This window comes from Phyllostomus hastatus, unplaced genomic scaffold (assembly GCF_019186645.2).
Source record: "Phyllostomus hastatus isolate PE091 unplaced genomic scaffold, TTU_PhHast_1.1 phas_scaffold_93, whole genome shotgun sequence".
Classification (NCBI taxonomy): Eukaryota; Metazoa; Chordata; class Mammalia; order Chiroptera; family Phyllostomidae; genus Phyllostomus; species Phyllostomus hastatus.
The window spans coordinates 31,366,643-31,386,477 of record NW_025334042.1 but is presented as its reverse complement, the minus strand read 5'-3'; the positions used below and the strand labels follow the sequence as shown (position 1 = coordinate 31,386,477).

Genomic DNA, 19,835 nt, shown 5'->3' with positions numbered 1-19,835 from the left:
AGCATTTCCCCCACTTAGTTCATGTCCATGGGTTTTACATATAAGATCTTTGAGTCTTCTGTTTCCTATACCATTTTTTATTTCTCTCTGTCTATTTTATGCCTACTAATTAGGTGCTTCCCTGTACCTTTCCCCACCCATTCCTCCCTTCCTCCTTCAAACTGAAATCCCTCCGTATGATGTCCATTTCTCTGATTCTGTTCCTGTTCTGGTGGTTTGCTTAGTTTTTGTTTTTGTTGTTTTTCTTTTCTTTTAGGTTCATTTATTGGTAGTTGTGAATTTGTCATTTTACTGTTCATATTTTTTTATCTTTTTCTTAGATAAGTCCCTTTAACATTTCATATAATAATGGCTTGATGATGAACTCCTTTAACTTGAGCTTATCTGAGAAGCACTTTATCTCTGCCCTGCCATTCTAAAGGAAAGCTTTGCTGGATAGAGTAATCTTGGATGTAGGTCCTTGCCTTTCATGACTTCAGATACTTCTTTCCAGCCCCTTCTTGCCTGCAAGGTTTCTTTTGAGAAATCAGCTGACAGTCTTATGGGCACTCATTTGTAGGTAATTCTCTCCTTTCCTCTTGCTGCTTTTAGGATTCTCTCTTTATCTTTAATCTTGGGTAGCTTGATGATGTGCCTTGGTGTGTTCCTCTTTGGGTCCAATTTCTTTGGGACTCTCTGGGCTTCCTGGAAGTCTATTTTCTTTGCCAGATTGGGGAAGTTTTTCTTCATTGTTCAAATAAGTTTTCAATTTCTTGCTGCTGCTGTTCTCCTTCTGGCATCCCTATAAGGTGGATATTGGAACATTTCAGGTTGTCCCAGAGGTTTGTAAGACTCTCTTAACTTTTTTGAATTCTTGTTTCTTCATTTTGCTCTTGTTGGATATTTATTTCTTTTGTTCCAAATTGTTGCTTTGATTCCTGGTTTCCTTTTTATCACTGTTGGTTCTCTGAATATTTTGCTTTTTTTCACTTTGGGTATCCTTCATTTGTTTTTCCAATTTTTTGACTAAACTCAATGAATTCTGTGAGCATTTTGATTACCAGGACTTTAAATTCTCCATTGGATAGGTCGGTGATCTCCTCCCCGCTTAGCTCTCTTTCTGAGGCTTTACTTTGTTTTTTCATTTGGGTCATATTTCTTTGTCTTGGTGCAGCTTATAGGTTGTAAGGGACAGAGCCTTAGGTATTTACCTCTCCTTGCTGCTGCTGCATTGCCTGTGGGGAGGGGCCAGAGAAGGAACTGTGGCCCACCTGCTCCTCTCTAGTGCACTTTCCAAAGGACTCTTGTGAGACTGGGAGTTTCCCTCACTGCTGCGACTGCAGTAGCCCACAGCCACCTCTCAGTCCCCTTAAGTCAGCCCCTCCCATGCAGCCTGCTGGGCTCAGCAGCCAGCCCCGCCCCCACGGCCTGTTGCATTGAGGAAGTTTTCTGAGTTGGCCTGCAGGGTCTGCCATCTTACTGATCTGGTTTTTCTGGTTGATTTTTTTCTTTAATTCCTTGGTTGTCAGAGTTCCATGTAGTTTGATTTTCTGGTGCTTTTGGTTTATTGCTTTTAGATTGGTTGTTATCCTCCTTTTGGTTGTTCAAGGAAGCGAAGGGTTTCTACCTATGCCTCCATCTTGGCTGGAACTCTGAGGTTTATTTTTTGTTTTCCTGCATTTGGGTCCTTGGATCAGGATGGTGAGCCCCAGTGGAGGTTTATTAAGAGGACAAAACCATCCTTGGAAATAGAGGATGTTAAGTGCTGCTGCTTAGTTATTTCCCTAGCAGTCATGACCCCCAGATGCTCTCAGGGTGTACCTGCTCATGTCACAGAATAATCACTAAATTTCATTTGAACAGATCCTTTTCACCTGGTTCTTGACCTTTTAGCGCTGTTCTGATTTGTTATGAAGAAGTTATTTTAATCTCTGCAATGCTGTGAAATTTCAGCTTTCCTTTCTGATCATCGTCCATTAGGATTTTGAGCCACATGTAATATATAAACTAGGTGCTTCATAGTTAATATTACTCAGTCATTACCTCAGATCTTTAAATGTGTCCACCTAAAGTTAATGTCTTTATATTTGGTTATGAGATGTTTTCTTAATGTTGAACCTAACCTAAAACTTTGACATGGAAAAATGAATGATCTGAGGTTTTAATACCAAACTGGCAATAGCTTTGGAACTTAGATTTGCATAAAGTAGATAAGGTGGTAGATCTTCTCTACCACCTTAGTGTCATTTCCCCCCTAATGCAATCTCAGATGCTGAAATGGAATAGTTCAAAAGATAGAGCAAATTATTACAATATTTGGCATAAGATTGATCAGTTTGGGTATAATTATCAGATATTTATTTAGGTATCAGTTTCCTGTAGTGTCTTGTTTAGAATGATCTGTTATTATAATACGTGTTACATACATAGTTCCCTAAAGTAAAATTTGGTTGACATTTTTATAGCCTTTTTTTACTTTTTTCCTAGGTCCATAACTTAGTGGCAATTGAACTGGCTTACATCAACACAAAACATCCAGACTTTGCTGATGCTTGTGGGCTAATGAACAATAATATAGAGGTAAATATAATTTGAATAACCTTTTTTGAGAGATGAAAATCTGTTACAGCTCAGTTGTATTAAATATATTGAGCATGAGATGACTATAAAACATATATGTACTTTATTATTGTCTGTTATATGCTAAGAAGTATGCCAAAGGCATTATATTCTTAAATTTGATTCTCAAAACTACCTGGATGAATTTTTTGTTCATGAAACTGTAACTCAGATTCTGTTTGTGAAACTAACTCAGAGAATCTGGGATTCATTTAGTATTGAAGGACTGCCTGGCTCCATTTCAGTAACTTGTTGCAGTTTATTCAGGTTGAAGTGCGTAAAACAGTGTTTAAAATTGTTTTCATTCGGCTCTGAAAGCTGTGAAGGAAACATTCTAAGAATTACCTACATTAGAGTAAATTTGGAAAAGCAGAGTACTCTTTTTACTGGGGTGGCTGCATTTCATGGATCTTTTCTTCCCATTTGAGGTTAATGTTGCAAGTTTCGTAAGATCTCAGATGGAGCCAAGGCTGGTCGACAGAGCAATTTATCTGATGCTATTTTTTCTCTGCCACTTTTATCCAAGAACAGTACATTTTTCTGCTACTCCTTAATACAGTAGGACCTCAGAGTCCCCTTCTATATCAAATTTCCTCTTGTGCATATGGATGGAAAGAATATTGTAAACTGGAATTTGGGAACTGGAAGGGACCCTGGGTTATCGACTGCAACCCTTTGGTTAAACTAACAGATGAGGAACCTGAGACCCACAGACGGTAACAGCTGTTGCTTTAGTGCTTATTTTGCTGGGCACTGTTGGAAGAAACAACCTCCTTCTCTTTAACAGGTACAGGGAACTGTTTGTTAGCTACATAGCTGAAGTGACTCCTATTGTCAGAAAAAAATCTAAAATGAACATGAGTACTCTTAATGAACACTTAACACTCGGAAAGTAGACTAGCTAACAGTTACATCAAAATTAGCATGTAGACACTCTCTTAGGATACTGATTTACTTTTTGTAACATTGAGACCAGCTTTATGTAAAATTTGTGTCTGGAAGTTTTTGTAATTACCAATGAGGTCGTTCATGATACAACTTTTCAGATCATTATTTTTCTACAGATGAGTATGCCTCTGGTTTTACTGACCCTGTGCCAAAGAACTTTATGTGAATATGGTCATGTAATCTTTACACTAACCACGAGGGTCAACAGTTGGTGGCCTGTGCAGTTAACAAAGCCCGGAAGCCAGGACTGCTGGGTTCCGGGGCCTGCTAAGGTCTTAAGTGGTTGGTGACAGATTAGGCTGAGAAGTTCTGGGCTTTGGGTTTCCCAGTCTTTCCCTTGTGTCCCTCTTCAAAATGTACATTCTAACATGTTAACTTTTTATTCTAAAGATAGTTAAAATCCATATCACCTGGTGTATTTTTATTATTATTTCCATGAAGAAAGTGAAAATCAAATTTTATTCAGAAAATTTTATTAACTACAAAACATCCTTGTGAAGCTTTATTAACTTAAAACTTTTTACAAGTTTGAGAGTATTCATGAAATGCTTTCTGCTTAGGAAGAATTTTTAACTAAATGCTTTTCTACTATATTTGATGCTGCCTGAGTCTCATTATTAATACCTACATGCTTATGTAGTTTCGTAATCTTGCGCTTCTCATGGTGCTTGACATATAGTAGGTTATTCAGTACCTGTTGATTTGAATTTAACAGGGTTTCTGTAGCTACCTGTACTAGAGTTACTTTTGATAATATTAGCAAACTAGAAGAGTGGGCAATTGGTTGGTCTGTTAAATTAGCCAGGTTACAGAAAGAACTATCTATTTTCAGTACATTTGTATCCTGGAGATGGTTTAGGGTATAGAAAATGGAACAATCTTATGACATGACCTTCACCACAAATATTTCTAAAACTTAACAGTTGTGTGTGTGTGGGAATGGTGACTGTAACACAGAGGTGTCTAAGTAGGAGTGACTTTTAAAGGCTTTGCTTATTTTCTGTGATCTGTGCACTTTAAATTCTGCATAGTATGCTAGACATAGACACATTTATGTGGGGAGAGTTTAAATCAGTGGTTTAAAGGGAAAGCCTTTAATGAGATTCAGCCCATGGCCCCTTGCTTCAGAATCCCTGGTAAGGGGAGCCGCTGTTACTAACAGCTGCATTGTATCCCTCCAGTGTGTTGGGGCAGAAAAAAAGATTGAGAAGTATTGACTTAAATGGTTTGTTTTTAAATCTAATTATGGCGTGAGTTCCAACAGTGACAGGATATACTGTAAGTTTTCCACAGTCTTCAAGTAAGCTGAACATTTTTTAGTAGGCTTGCATCTTAGTGCTCTGATGATCACTTTTGTTTTTGCTTGGTTGTGTTTTACAGGAACAAAGGAGAAACAGGCTAGCCAGAGAATTACCTTCAGCTGTATCACGAGACAAGGTAAAAAAACAATGTTTTTAAAGCATATTCTGACTAAGCAAAGATGGATTGCTGAGCCTCAGAGTATTACTCACCCCTAGGAGTAACTTTTATCTTTTTCTCCCCTTAATGTTCCATTGGACTTATTTCATTGTTTGAGTAAAGGTATGCAAATGCAAAAACAGGCTTTGAATAATTTAAAGATAATTGGTATTTTTACAGAGAGCAGGCTATAAAGATGGGAGGAGGGTTGGGGAGCTCGGTGAAAAAGGTGAAGGGATTAAAAAATACAAAATTGGTAGTTACAAAATAGTCACAAGGATATAAAGTGTAGCAAAAGGAATATAGCCAGTAATACTGTAATTATGTATGATGCCAGGTGGGTTCTGGAATATCAGGAGTGGTGGGTAACACTTTGTTAAGTATATAATGGACCCCATGCTGTACACCTGAAACTAATACAATATTGAATGTCAAGTGCAATTGAAAAATAAAAAAATTTAAATAGTATTTTTAATGCATAGAGGTAGATTTTATGTGTCCAGCCTTATTTTTTAAAAAATTCAGTGACTTTATCAATTTTGTAAATGACTGACTTTATTATATACCAAGATTTTTTGGAGAGGAAGGACAACAATATGCACATAACAGGTTAATACCTATAACAGCTGCACGCGTTGTTTCTGTGTATAAAAATCCATTACCTCGAGTTCTTTACCAGAAGAGATTCCAAAAGTAAAAATGAAGTTTTGGGGTTTGGATTTTCTTAGGCACCCATCTGAAGAAAGCCTTTGACAAAGGTGGCATTAGTCCAGGAAATAAGGCAGCCTGAACATTAATTTTATGTCCCATGATTACTTTTGTTTTTCATGTTACTTCACTACTTTGATACAGAGGGAAAAATTCACATTTATAGAATGTTTCTGAATGCATTTTGGCATCCTTGATTTTTTTCCCCCTGCATTTTTTGCCTTTAGTCTTCTAAAGTTCCAAGTGCTTTGGCACCTGCCTCCCAGGAGCCCTCCCCTGCTGCTTCTGCTGAGGCTGATGGCAAGGTCTGTTCTGATTCTTAATCTAAGCCTGCATGCCTAGGTGTTTGGTGCTCCATCATCTGGAAACAATATGCGGAATAGCAGAATATTAATATGGGCTATATAAAACAATGTGTACTTATACATTTTTCTTGACATGCTTTTGCTTATAATATAAAAGATGCACACAGAAAAAGAAGTTAAAGAGGAAATTATTCTGCATTTTTTTAATTTCAAGCCATTGATACTGAAATTTTGCTTTTTAAACTGCATGTTTTAACATATCTTTTAACAGTTAATTCAGGACAGCAGAAGAGAAACTAAAAATGTGAGTCCCTTGTTTCAGAATGGCAATGTTGGTACCTTTGGTTCTCACTGAGATGCTGTTTCAAAACCATTCAAGAACCTGTCTGTACAGTGGCATCTGACTCCTTGTCTCTGTTGTGTTCTTAATGTTTCTGTTATCTAACTAACCCCTCAAAGATGGCATCAATTCTAGTTTTAGCATTATTTTAACTAGTACTAGGCCTTCTCACTGTTTTCCGTTACCTCCAAGAATAGTCTGGAATGTAGTATTTTGGTAGGGAATTAAGATTCCAAAGACGGAAATTGTGCTTTTGGACATTTCCTCTGTAAAGGGTCCGAGATCGGTCCAGTACTGATGGGTATTCCCCTCAGGCTTCTTCCTTATGCTTCCATTCAGTTTGCACTTGTCACTGTATGTGTGTAGCTTAACATGAGCCTCAATAGCTTACGCACATCAATGCAAAGGGGGGCTGTGAGAGTTTGAGACTGTTGTTAATTCCTGATGACCTTTTCGGGGAAAATTAATAATCTGTAAACTTTTCAGACCCATTCTTTTGGTTTTTCTGCCATTTAATTTAGCTCCTTTCCTTATTGTCCAGATTTAAGGTTGCGAACCTCAAACAAAATCTGATGAATGTCTTGCCTTTTCTCAGCCCACTGTGCTCAGATCTTAAGAGAACCATTTAAATCGTTGCTTCAGTGTTTTCACTCATGGCATCACCCTGCATTCGCTTACTTTCCTTAAGATTCCATGTTATGTCATTCATGTGTAGTTAACAGGCATTTAAAAATTAATGTGTGAATATACTGCCTATATTTAGATAAAGCTCATCTTAGCTAGAAAATTTAGGCCAGAATGATACCAAAAACTGACATTTTTAAACAATTGCCATGACACTCTTCTGTGAAGTTTATGTAAGCCATTTTCATTTCTACCCATAAATCTTAGATGTGCTGTTTATCCATTTTAGAGTGTAAGATCTTAAAGAGCATCTGGTCTCTTAAATGTTGATGAATTACTGTTTTCTCATTATCCTGGCTCCCCCCCCCCACCCTCACAGAAATCAAGACTAAGATATCCTAAAAAAGGAGGTGAAAAAGCAGTTTGATTAGTGGTAGCACTAGATTTCTTCCAGCAGATGGTTTTTCTAGAGTATAGATATTGAGAGTACTTGGGTTTATGTCACATTTCACATTTTAGGCAGTTTAAAGTCACTGTCAGCCTAAATATCACGAGTATATATATTCTTGTTTCTTTAATTTAAAAGTTTTTTACCCAATGATTTTTTTGACTAAATGAAAAGTAACTTGAGTTCATGGAACTTTTGGAGAGATTATACCGTTCAACAGTGTTTAAGGTTACTTTAAAGAATTTAAGATGAGCGGTAGTTTTGTTTTTCCTTGTGCTTGTAATGAGTAGTCTCGTTTTTAAGGGCATCTTATACTTTTTCTACAACCTAGTGTTAGAGGGTTTGGAAATAAGGAAAAACTTTGAAAACCAGCAAATACTAAAGAAGAAAGGAAATAAATAATATTGCTGGAAGTCTTACAAACATTTTATAGTAGAATCTTTTAGTTAGCTCAGGGTTTCAGCTATACATGCCAGTCCATCTATTTCCCTGTTACAACTCCTGCTGGGTACTAGATGTTCTCCTTGACTACTTACTGTCAAAGAAAAGAAACTTTGTTTAGTTAGATTTGGTATGGTTGACAGAGATTTTGGAACATCTGGTTTTTGTTTTTCAGGTTGCATCTGGAGGCGGTGGGGTTGGAGATGCTGTTCAAGAACCAACAACAGGCAACTGGAGAGGAATGCTGAAAACTTCAAAAGCAGAAGAGTTATTAGCTGAGGAAAAGTCAAAACCAATTCCCATTATGCCAGCCAGCCCACAGAAAGGCCATGCTGTGAATCTACTGGATGTGGTAAGCCATGAGAATTTGGCTGAGGACTAGTAAGACAACCAAATTACTAGGAAAACACTACAAAAGATAAAGGAACTAAAAAGTAGTATTTTTTCCTCTTCACCCTACTTAGCCAGTTCCTGTTGCACGGAAACTATCTGCCCGTGAGCAGCGAGATTGTGAGGTTATCGAGCGACTCATCAAATCATATTTTCTTATTGTCAGGAAGAATATTCAAGACAGGTTAGTAGTACATAATACAAATCAGACTATGATACTGCTGGATGATTCCAAAATCTGTTTTGAAATAATGCATTTTAAAATTTTTAGGTTTTTATTTTAAATCAAATGGGTCATCTTACTGTTTTGTTTTACAGTGTGCCAAAGGCAGTAATGCATTTTTTGGTTAATCATGTCAAAGACACTCTTCAGAGTGAGTTAGTAGGACAACTGTATAAGTCGTCCTTGTTGGATGACCTTCTGACCGAATCTGAGGACATGGCACAGCGTAGGAAAGAAGCAGCTGATATGCTAAAGGTATTGTGACTTTTAAAAATTTTCACATTCGTGTTGTAGATATAAACATCTGTGTTTTTTAAAAATACATTCTAATCCTTGGATATAGCTATAGTCTTCATATGGTGGCTAATCTTTTTTTCTGTTTGTATTTGACTAGATTCAGGATAGATATTGGTTAGTATAAATCAACCACAATAAATCAACCACATACTAAAGCAGAGATATTACCCCACATATTCAGATTCTTTGATATCATAAATATGGTTTTATAATTTTTATCTTCTTTAATGCAGGCATTACAAGGCGCAGGTCAAATTATTGCTGAAATCCGAGAGACTCATCTTTGGTGAAGAGAACTACATAATACCAAGACTTTGTTGAGTTCAAAGTTGCTAGTTACTGCCTACTTGAGTAGATTTTTATTTATGAACTCCTGTGTATTGCAGTGGTATGAATCTGCTCACATGAAGACTGGCTATAAACTGAAACCTGTACTGTGTATTACAGAATGAATTACACATTTAATCCAAATAATAAATGGGCGTTTCTAAAGTTTTCCAGTATATATAAAATATATCAAATCTGTCTTATGACAGTTTCCTCTGAACTTAAAAAGAAATGTTAGTGTTCTTACTGTACAAGCAGTCTGCCTGTGGATGAGATGACCTGTGTAACCTGTTAGTCTTCAAGCTGCTGCCATAGTCCTTCAAGAAGAACGCACCAAGACATTTCGTACAGCTGTACTGCATGCACTGTATAAACTGGCCTGGCTTTGAAAGATTGGGATTGACAAATTACTCACATAATCACTGTATTCCACCTGTCCTTGGATTTAGTTTTGTCTCTGCAACTTTGATGTGTTAGTAAGAAAGCTGGTGCACAAGAGGATCTGTAACTATGACGATGATGCGGTGTGCATAATGTGTAGCTACACAGCTCTTCCACGCCTGGGTCCACAATACCCTAGTGCATTAAAATACATTTGATTCTTACTTAAACCTGAAGGCATGAATTACATTTTCCTTTATTAAAAATCATCTAGACTTGATCATCTAGTAACACTTGGTGATAACCAGTTCCTTTGGTTTTTAGAGGTTCTAAAAAAAAATTCCCCTTGGTTTTCAAGTGTAGTAGTAGTTCAGGAACATCTTTAAATTGGGACACTCACACCATGCTCCAAGATTCACTTGGAGGTGAGACTTAAAACTAAATACTGTGCTGGTCATAGAAGTGTATCTTTTCTCTGTTAAATATTAGTTGGTAATAGTTCCTTTGCTTCACACAGTAAAATACATTAGACTAAAGATGTGAAATTATGGTGGAGCCTTATTTAAAAAAAACCCATACAGGCACACACACACACAATTCCTAATGGCTTACAGACTACTAAATTGTATTCTGGGATTTGGGGCTGAGGTTTAGAACAATATACATTCAATTAAAACTCCTCAGGTGACTCTTCGTATATGTTATAAATTTTAAGATAAGGGTCAAAATCCTTAAGGAATCTAGTTCTATTGCTAACCAGTAACATGTTAAGTAAATTGTATATTGCAGATATTAAATTCTTTTTAAGTTACATCAGTTACAAAGGACTACTGGCAATATGAATATACCTGTTAACTTTAGCTTGTGATACCCATGTACTAAAGAACAACAGGCTCACCAACTGATCTCAAACATAAAAGTGGGTTCAGTCCGATATGACATGGTACTCTGAATTGTGTTAGTAAGTAGCACACTTTAAAATTACTTTGCCATCATTATCAGCTTTGAAATGATAGCCATCCATGAGTTACTTATTTCAAACAGATCAGATGACTACTATTTTAGCCTTTTGAATTTTTAAGGGGAAAAAACCCTTTAATGCACCTTTCTCCAACATGTCAAATAGATTTCCAATTAAATGTTACCTTTAAAGACTTGCTATGATAATGCACTTTCTGGCACTATACACCCTGTACAAAGAAAAACAGGCAAGAAAGGTATGGAAAGAATACCTTTGTTGGCTCTTCAACTGAGTGAAGTTCTGAAATGTGGAGATGATCTATGATATTTAAAATGGATACCTATATGTTCTTGCTGTGTAAATAAAATTGCTGGTATGAAATGACATTAAAGTTGATCAATAAATGAATTCTTCCTAACTTTAGTCCCAGAAAAAGGTTTAAATTCTAGCTTTTTAACATACAGGTTTAATACAGTTTATACTGTATGAAAGTTTTATGACTTTCTTATTAGACTCTCAACAATTCACTGAAGTACCATATTTTGCTGTGTGTAATATGCAGGTTTTTTTGAGGGAAAAATAAGGATGCACAGTATTCGTAGGTATAATGATTACATAACATGGGAATAATCCATGTGCACTGCGCACAAAAACGTGTGCACATTGTATACAGGTGTACATTATACATGGCAAAATGCAGTATTACAGCTCTGTTTTTGCATATGAAAACAGTGACTTGCTCCAAGTAACCCAGGTAGCAGGTGCTAGAACCTGAACATTAAAGCCAGGCTCTGCCACCTGTAAGGCTTTCTGAGAGAAGTTTTATTGTGAACCATTTTGTAAGTTGTAAGCCTTTCACTTGATCCTCAGGGAAATTGGGTGCTATTGCCTTGATTTTTCATATGTGGCAACACTTCTGGAAATTTAACTTTCCTACTATCTATAGAACTTAACCAAGTCTTAATAACCAAAACCTTTATTTTTTTTATTTTTTCAGATCCTTTAAATTTGACCTGAAAACTTCCCTTACCAGGGTATCTTTTGATATGCTCATGTAATTGGAGGGTTGGTAACATAATTGCCTCTTAATACTTTTTTGGTTACTTAAGTTTTCAGTTTATCTCAAGTTGTGATCTGCTTGGGAAAGAGAAGTTGAAATTTAAAACTAATTTAAAAGTTTCCAAATGTATAAAATATCACAACCTTAATACAATCTGAAAAAAAAAATTGTGTAAATTTAGTTACACTGAAACACAGGTAAGGGAGTGGCAAACTGAATTAGAAACTTTCTGAAAAGTCAATGACTGATTTGAATCTTTTCTTTGAAAAGAAACTACTTTTATTGTAATTTCTCATTCCAGTTATGGCTTTATCTAACTATTCTTTATAAGGAGAACTCTATTTGCTTCCTAACAACAACAACAAAATCAGTTTCCAATACTAGATTTCACATTTCTAATGTGGACACTAGAGGCACTGCTGGTTTTAGAACAATGTGGACACTAGTGAGACGGATCAGATGTATACTTGATAAAAAAGAACCCACAATTCCACATTCTACCTTTTTCATCGTTCCTCTTTATGTCCAAAAAGGAGAGCAAGGATAGGATTGGAAAGACAGCATTTACTTTTTTCATGAAGTATAATTTTTAAAACAGACTGACCCTGGAAATCACAGTTTTTGATGGTAGTCCTAAATGTTTAAAGGATCGGGAAATAAAATATGTCATCATTACACAAACTTAATGACCAACCTATGTAAATAAAGAATTACTCACACTGTGAGGCTAGAGTATACTCCATTCTCTTGATTTGCATAAGTGAAGGTGTAAGTTCTGGAGCCAACCTTTCGCACGTCTTGAGAATGAATGACGGATCAGTCTGAATCAACAGAAGGATGTTTCATCATAGCTGAAGCCATTTTATAATGTAGAAATTCCGCTTTCCTATTTTAAGTAACGAAAGTCCATTCTTAAGAATGTGTTGTCCAACAACTAAAACGCTCTCAGGATTTGTTACTTGTCTGTGGTTTATACTGACTCCGCCTTCTGTTATCATCCGATACCTAAAAGTAGAAATGTTTAGTAACTAGATAAATCCAATCACTGTTGATCTCTTCCTATAATAAGATACATCAATATTGTATTTCATTTAAATTCAATAGTTCTCCAGTTGAAACCTGTAGCACTAAACTTGTCTTCACATTCACTAGCTCTCCCTCCCTTTAATGCTCTTCTAAAGGAACAACTTTAAGGCATAATAGGTTTCTTGTTTGGTGGAAAAAAGGGCTGGGATATCGCTCAGCTCTTGATAACACTGTTCAGGGGATAGTGGTTTAAAAATGAAGTGAATTAGAATAATGGAAGATCATTTATTTTCTGGAGGGCAAAATCACAGAAAAGGAAACCCCAGGACAATGCTGCTTTTAATGATCCACGCATAAGATACAAGTCACAACTAGAAGTCCCCGTTGATAGGTTCCTGGAAACTGAATTTAAGTGAATCAACACGTAACAAAACCAGTTTTACCAGAGTTCCTGTGGCACATTTCTGGTCACTTCTAAATAAAGAACCCAAACACTCTATTATGAAATAAATGTGAACTATACATTTAAGATCAGTAAAAACAAGATAATGATTTTCCCAACCCACTAATTCCAGCTGTGTGGCCGGAGCTTTTCCCAGCAGTGCAGAGTTCAAGGCAGACACCCACCCTGGACAGGGCGTCCATCCACTGCAGGGTTCTCTTTCTCGCGTGCTCTCTTTCTCTCTCTCTCTCTCTCTCACACACACACACACACACACACACGACTGGGACCATGCAGACACACTAGTTCACCTAATGTGCACATCCTTTGGGATAAGAGAGGAAACGACAGAACGTGGAGAAAACCCACGGAGATGTTGGGAGAATGTACAAACTCCCCACAGTGGCCCTGGCTGGAAATGTTTTTTTCCTCATGAACATTTCAATGAAATGACATTATTTGAAGATCTGCTGTTATACTGGTATCTACAGAAATCGTTAGGAAACTTGCTTATGAAACTGGAAAATCCTTTAACATTACATTCTTAGTCTATGCAAATAAAGGCAAACTTATAATACAAGAAAGCAAAATTTCTAGCTAATTTCAGAATTGGAAAATCAGTCACTGATCTAATAAATTCTAGATCACTAACAAAGATTTTTGATGGCCTATGTAAATAGGTTTTATTCAAGTTATCAAATTCATTCTGTAAGCGTTTACAGAGCCTTCACTATGCACTAAATGTAACTAGAGCCAGACAAGTGAACGGTTATGACAAACTGATTAAATTCGAAGAGCTATGAGAGGCTGCTCTAGGAGCACACTGTGGGGTGGGGGGTGGGGGTTGGAGGTGGGGAGAGGGGTAGAAAGTAGGGATCGGAGAGTTTCCTGAAAGGCACTGAAACTGGGAGACTAAGCAGCAGTTATTTTCACAAACAGGAGGAAACATGGGAGCAGCTAGAAGGAGGTGAGATTTCAGTAGGAGGAGGGCTGGAGCATGAGGCCTTTCCGTCTACAAGGCAAATGTTGGTTTTCTCCTGTCTGTCACCGAATAAAATTAAGAAATGACTACTAGACATGGTTTTAGCTCAACAGTAAAAGATATACATACTTAAGGACAGGCTTCTTCCTCTTAGGAAGTGTTATTTTAGGCTGTTTGCTATAGTTTCCAGATCACATTCTACATTTTGTTTAAATGCCTAAGCCAACCTTACCCAGTGTACACAATCTAAAAAAATGTCTATTATTGAGAACTCTGGCTAAATCAGATACAGTGTCATCTTAAGTAGCAGTAAACTTTGGTACCAGTAAATAAACCACTAGAACAATTCAGGAGGGGGAAACATTTTATTTCCACAGTGAGAAAAATTCTTAGAACCACTGACTCACTGTGGGGAAGTGCATGATACCACCCTCAATTCGGTGAAAATTAAGTAGACTAGCATATTAGAAAGTCAGTAAAGTGGTGTGGAGTAAAGTCAGGTGATGGAGAGAAAATGGGTATTTTCTCTGTATGGAGTAACTAAGGCTCTTTAGGAGAGAGGCAAACCAAAAGCAATTGGGAAGAAAACCAAAACTATAAGGGAACATATCCTTCCTAATCTCGAGCACATGCTGGTAACTGTGTGACTTATGCAAGAACTGTGGATGAAGGCCTAGCGCCTTCTGGCTCACTAATGCTTCACACTGTTTCATTATTAAAATGGGTAAGTGCCAAATACAATGCAATAATATCACATAACTGAGGAATTTAGATAGTCCACCTGCTTCCTGAATAAGAAAATTCACAAGAGGAGTAAGTGCATGCAATGTGTAATAATGGTCTTAAGAAGTTACGTTGTATGCTTACTTCATTTTTAGAAATTCAGCTAATATTTTAAACAGGTTGGACAACCCCTCAGTTCGCCCGAATAAAGAGGATATAGACTGAATATGAGCGGGCTCCTGTGACTCCATCTACTTAGGGCCTCTGTCCCTGTGATCTCCCCAAACTGTGACCAGGCCTGAGCTGACTGACCCCAGTGTATTTATTCAATATACTGATCCCTTAAATGCAAGCCCTTTCTAATGTTGAAGGAAAAACTAGGTTAGATTTAATAAGACTTCATAGAAAATTCAAGCTATTTTCAGCAGTAAGTAATCTCAGTTTTCACTTTTAATGCTCAGACTAACCTAACTTCTGAGAGGACTGAGATGCCATTAAAGCACTCTCAGGAAACCACCGTCTCTGGAAATTGCTGTGAATTGTAACATTTAATGCTGAATTAACTGTGAATCTGAAAGTTAAATAGTCTTACCCCCGGGGACCATCTGGAATGGCATTTGCTTTGCGACATGTATCTAGGACGCTTGTTCCAGGGTCAAGAACTAATTCAGAAAAGGAAGCTTCTTTAAACAACTCTTTTAACTCTTGGTCAGACATGACCTCCAGCGCATCTACGCTGCTATGATAAAGGGCTTGTGTACACCTGAAAAACAGTTTGAGAAAAACATGTGAGTGCTTGCTTATTCAGAACATGTTCAGTAACCAATTATGAAGTGTCCATTATGTTCTAGATGAAAAGTTTTTGAAACAGCTGCATTTGTCTTATATAATTTATAACCTTAGTTCAGGATCCTCTTTCCCTACGGTAGAGAAAAGTCATTTTCAAGCAATTGAGGCACACACTGACAACCCTTGTTGGTGGTAAAAGACAACTCTAAAGCAGTGCGGCTCTAAATTTTCTCAAGTCTATTAACTAAACTTCACCAAGTGTCAATTATTTGAAAACGCCACCTTTTAGCAGAATCCAGCCCTTCCTGTCCATGAACAAGCTTTGTGACCTCAGCGGCCAATCTCTTCTGAGGAGCCCGCTTCTCTGGCTCTTTGACGTGCTGCTGCATGATGTGCTCAATCTCTGGGAGCGGCAGAAAAGTGAAGAGCTTCAGGTACCTCCAGGACAAAAAATAAAGAGAGATTTGTATCACATACCTAATTTTTATCTCCCATTTCCTTTACTTTTATTTTTAATTGTGAAACATAACAAATATGCAGAAATGTAGCAAACAGAAGACAACAAACATGCCATCCAAACTGAAGATGTTACTGTTTTGCCATCTTTGTTTCAGATCTTTTAAAAGTCACAAAATAACAGTCACAAAAGGTCTCAGCCCCATTGTATTCTCCTTCTTCCCCTCAGAGATAAGCACACTCCCTCCCTGTCTCTCTACCAGTGACCTTGCTGTGTGGCCATCCAGGACCTATGGATAAATCTTGTTTTCCAAAGTTTTCTGATGGTTGTTGCAAAGGCACATCTGTCATCACAGTAAGAACTACAGAGGCCAGTCCAGCCACAGCATTCATTAGCTTTGATCAGGGAATGTCTGTGGAGCTTGACACAAGTAGGATGGGCCCAGGTGAACCCCCTCACTCATTTCTAGACAGCAGCATTGCCATCAAGAGGCTGACACAAACACCACAGTAAGTTTACTTTCAACAACACTCGGTATTGCCAATTCTCTGTTTAGTCATTCTGGCAGGTATACAAATGACATTTTATTGTGCCTTTATCTTATATTTTCTTCTTAACTGAGTAATCTCTTCACTTGTTTTTGGCCTTTTGGACAGTAAGGTGCCTGTTCAAGTCTCTTCTCATTTTTCTACCGGGCTGTCAGTCTTTTTCTCCTTGGCTTACAGAAATTCTTTATATTAATTTGAATATAAACTCTTTATCAATTAGTTACACGGACTGAAAATATATTCTCTCACTTTTAAAGGTGAACTTTTGAGGAACAGCGGATCTTAATTTTAAGTTAGTCTAATTTATCAGTCTTTTTCTGTGTCCCATATTTAAGAATTTTTCCCTATCCCAGTCATGAAAATATTTCCCTATTTATTTTCTAAAAGCTTGTCTTTTGTAATAGATTTAGGTTGATATCTTAAATAGAATATAAGTTAAAAAAAACCTCAAAATACTATGAAGTGTACATAGATACAGAGAGATTCAATAATAAAACAGGAGCTTATGAACTTAATTTTCATCAGCACACTATTAAGAAAGAACTCACCTTTCTACTGAATCATCTGGCTGCCTGACAAAGAACTGATACAATTCAAATGGAGATGTGTTATCTCTGTTTAGCCAAACAGCATTGCCAGCAGACTTTCCCAGTTTTGCTCCAGTTGTACTTGTAATTAGAGGAAGAGTGATTCCAAATACATCATCTCCAGTCAACCTATGAATAAAGAGAAACTACATTACGCGTTTCAGGCACAGGTGGTGGTAGCTTCCACCCACTCCTCAAAATTCAGGGTGGTCTCTTGCTCTACTCAATTTCTGTGACTTCCTAAATCTGGATTCTTGTCCCCCTTACTGCTTTCACAGCATTCACTCTATTTCGGCATTTCTCATTGTGAACTGCAATCAAACCAGTGACTCTGGGCAAGCCAAGGGGAAGTGCTGTTTAACTAGGGCCTAAAAATGTTTAAAGGCTGGGTGGATGAGACATACCCAAGTTAAAAGGGGAGTCAGGTAGCAACACCAAAGAGATAACTTGCAGGGATTTTAAAAATGAGTACCACATCAGCTAGCCTTGTGGTTCATCCCTCTCAAGAAAATGCCATTAAATTCTATGTTATTTGGAGTTGAAAAAATTTTTTGAGATGCCATTTCCTGCAGATCTCTAGAATACATTCCATACCTAACACTTGAATTCAGCCCTTTACTTCTCAGTAGCCAGTTACAATATTAACACCATTACAGATCCTTAATGGGGATAAAACCAAGAAGGGCTTGAACGAAGGACGTCATTTCAGTCCTAAAAGTGCATCGTCAGCTATTTCGTGCGTAAATTATTTGGTCCCAGGATTTCTCCAGGATCTAAAGACGCTTACTTGTTGATGAACTCGTATCCCGACATGATATTGCCCAGCTGATCAGATCCACCCAGCTGGACCCGGCATCCATAACGTTGGAAAAGGTAGTAGAAATCATAAGCCTGGAGCACCTGGTATAAGAACTCGCACAAGCTCATGCCCTCCGGGCTCTTAAGCCGAGTCTGGACGCTCAGCCGGCTCAGCAGCGTGCCCATGCGGAAGTGGCCGCCCACTGCCGCTAGGAAGTCCACCAGGTGCTGCTCCTGGTACCACGACGAATTGTCCAGCACAGTGAAGCTGCCCCATTTACGCCCATCAGTGAAGAGCTGCTGGTGATTAGCTGCCACAGTCTCGAGCCCTAGGCGTAGGGCGTGCGCGTTGCTTCTCACACGCTTTGCGTCCAGCGCCTCGCGCTCCTTCGTGCGGCCGCTGGGGTCTCCCAGGCGCGCAGTGGCACCTCCCACTAGCGCGATCACGTTGTGTCCGGCTCTTTGGAAGTGAAACAGGCTCAGCAACGCTAGCAGGTGCCCCACATGAAGCGACTCCGCCGTAGGGTCGAAACCGCAGTAGATGGTCTGGGGAAAGTTACCTGCCCTGTTACCGTCGAAGAGCTCTAGCAGTTCTATCTTCGTGCCTTTCTCGGGGAAGAACTCCTTGAACAAACCCCGAGCCTTCTGCATCGCTAGCAACCCCTTAACGCCCGAGTGGGTCTCACGTCGCCCCGGGGGCAAGACTTCCAATGGGCCTGGGGTACAAAACCACCGACCCCGGGAAATGCACCGCAACATGGGCGCCGCCATCTTGATGGCGGCCCGAAAGGAATGCTGGGATTCTCGCCACGCAGTTTAGCGTAGGCATCCTACAAATTAGTACAGAATTAGCTTCAGTGTTTTTGTGCGCATGCCCGGATAGAGCGGGGGTGGAGGGAAGGGGGGAGCGGGGGTGGAGGGAAGGGGGGAGCGGGGGTGGAGGGAAGGGGGGGGGGGGGGGCGGGGGGTGGAGGGAAGGGGGGGGCGGGGGGGCGGGGGGTGGGGGGAAGGGGGGGGCGGGGGGGGCGGGGGGTGGAGGGGGGGGGGCGGGGGGGGGGGGGGGTGGGGGGAAGGGGGGCGGGGGGGGGGGGGGGGGGGGGGGGGGGGGGGCGGGGGGGCGGGGGGTGGGGGGAAGGGGGGGGGGAGGGAAGGGGGGGGCGGGGGGGGCGGGGGGGGCGGGGGGGGCGGGGGTTGCTTAGTTAGGGATCCGGCGTTTTAGGCAGTAATTGGAGCTTTGCTACCCAAGGGTGGATTTCGCTTCCTGGCCACTTTAAATTCTCTAAAACTTATTTTTTTCGCCTGTAATGTAGGTGTCTATCCTTATAGTTCTTACATCATAGGGCTGTTGTGAGGATTAAGAATTAAAGTACTTGGCACATAGCGCGCTACAAATAGTAGCTTTTGTTTAAATTTCCACGTCACAAAATTATGATGCGCAAGTCTTGTTTCTCTACGAAAATTTGCAGAGCCTGTGAGGGGTTAGGAATTAGTTTAATTTCTTGGAGAGATACGGAGTAGGCGCTGAGGAGCAAACTTCCTAATACTGATTTCCCAAACGGATGAAAGCATCTCAGTCGCCAGTATTCATTAGCTTTTCCAGGAGGTGGCAGTCTTGTCCAAGCTATAGCCAAACAAATTCGATATAATAAACCAGAAAGCCCTATGGTTTATTTTAAATTACAGGTAAGCAGGTGGGACATGGCTTTAGGATAAGTGGATTCAAATTAGTAATCACATCGCCGTAGCATTTTGCTAGGTGCTATCAGTACTCCACTCAGTAGGGACAGACTCTTGTTGGCAGCTGGCTGGCAGGGAATCAGCTCTAGAACTCCATTGTAGAACCTTATTTCTCGGACTACTTTCAATACCAATTCTTTTAGGTTGTGTTCCCTGGGAAACAGACTCAAACTGGAAATTTGTGTGAAGGGAGATTATTGGAGAATGACACAGTGATGGAAACAGAGTTGGGCAGAG

At 39.2% G+C, this 19,835-nt stretch overlaps 2 protein-coding genes across 9 annotated transcripts in view; one reads left to right on the top strand and one right to left on the bottom strand.

Moving 5' to 3' along the window:
• DNM1L (dynamin 1 like) overlaps positions 1-9,718 on the top strand; it is a 42,202-nt gene extending 32,484 nt beyond the window's left edge. For 2 of the 8 annotated variants that reach the window (XM_045830023.1, XM_045830017.1), the window contains 8 exons: positions 2,467-2,559; positions 4,927-4,983; positions 5,940-6,017; positions 6,289-6,321; positions 8,046-8,222; positions 8,335-8,444; positions 8,579-8,738; positions 9,014-9,718. In XM_045830023.1, coding sequence (XP_045685979.1) covers positions 2,467-2,559; positions 4,927-4,983; positions 5,940-6,017; positions 6,289-6,321; positions 8,046-8,222; positions 8,335-8,444; positions 8,579-8,738; positions 9,014-9,070 — 765 coding nt within the window. In that variant the 3' untranslated portion in view covers positions 9,071-9,718. The remainder of the gene's footprint in view (positions 1-2,466; positions 2,560-4,926; positions 4,984-5,939; positions 6,018-6,288; positions 6,322-8,045; positions 8,223-8,334; positions 8,445-8,578; positions 8,739-9,013) is intronic. The other 6 variants (XM_045830024.1, XM_045830018.1, XM_045830021.1 and 3 more) reach the window with 3 other exon arrangements.
• Positions 9,714-18,641, bottom strand: YARS2 (tyrosyl-tRNA synthetase 2). Its single transcript, XM_045830025.1, has 5 exons — positions 17,851-18,641; positions 17,025-17,192; positions 15,754-15,909; positions 15,275-15,445; positions 9,714-12,514 (listed from the first exon to the last, which is right to left on the bottom strand). The coding sequence occupies exons 1-5, from the start codon at positions 18,630-18,632 to the stop codon at positions 12,355-12,357; spliced, it is 1,437 nt and encodes a 478-aa protein (XP_045685981.1). The 5' UTR covers positions 18,633-18,641; the 3' UTR covers positions 9,714-12,354.
• Positions 18,642-19,835: the final 1,194 nt, after the last annotated feature.

What these genes read in the sequence shown, in the direction of transcription:
- YARS2 (XM_045830025.1), bottom strand. Translation starts at nt 18,632, where the DNA reads ATGGCGGCGCCCATGTTGCGGTGCATTTCCCGGGGTCGGTGGTTTTGT. An exon ending in GGATACGAGTTCATCAACAA is followed by an intron (nt 17,193 to 17,850) that starts GTAAGCGTCTTT and finishes CTTTATTCATAG; the next exon opens with GTTGACTGGAGATGATGTAT. An exon ending in CCAGATGATTCAGTAGAAAG is followed by an intron (nt 15,910 to 17,024) that starts GTGAGTTCTTTC and finishes TTTGTCCTGGAG; the next exon opens with GTACCTGAAGCTCTTCACTT.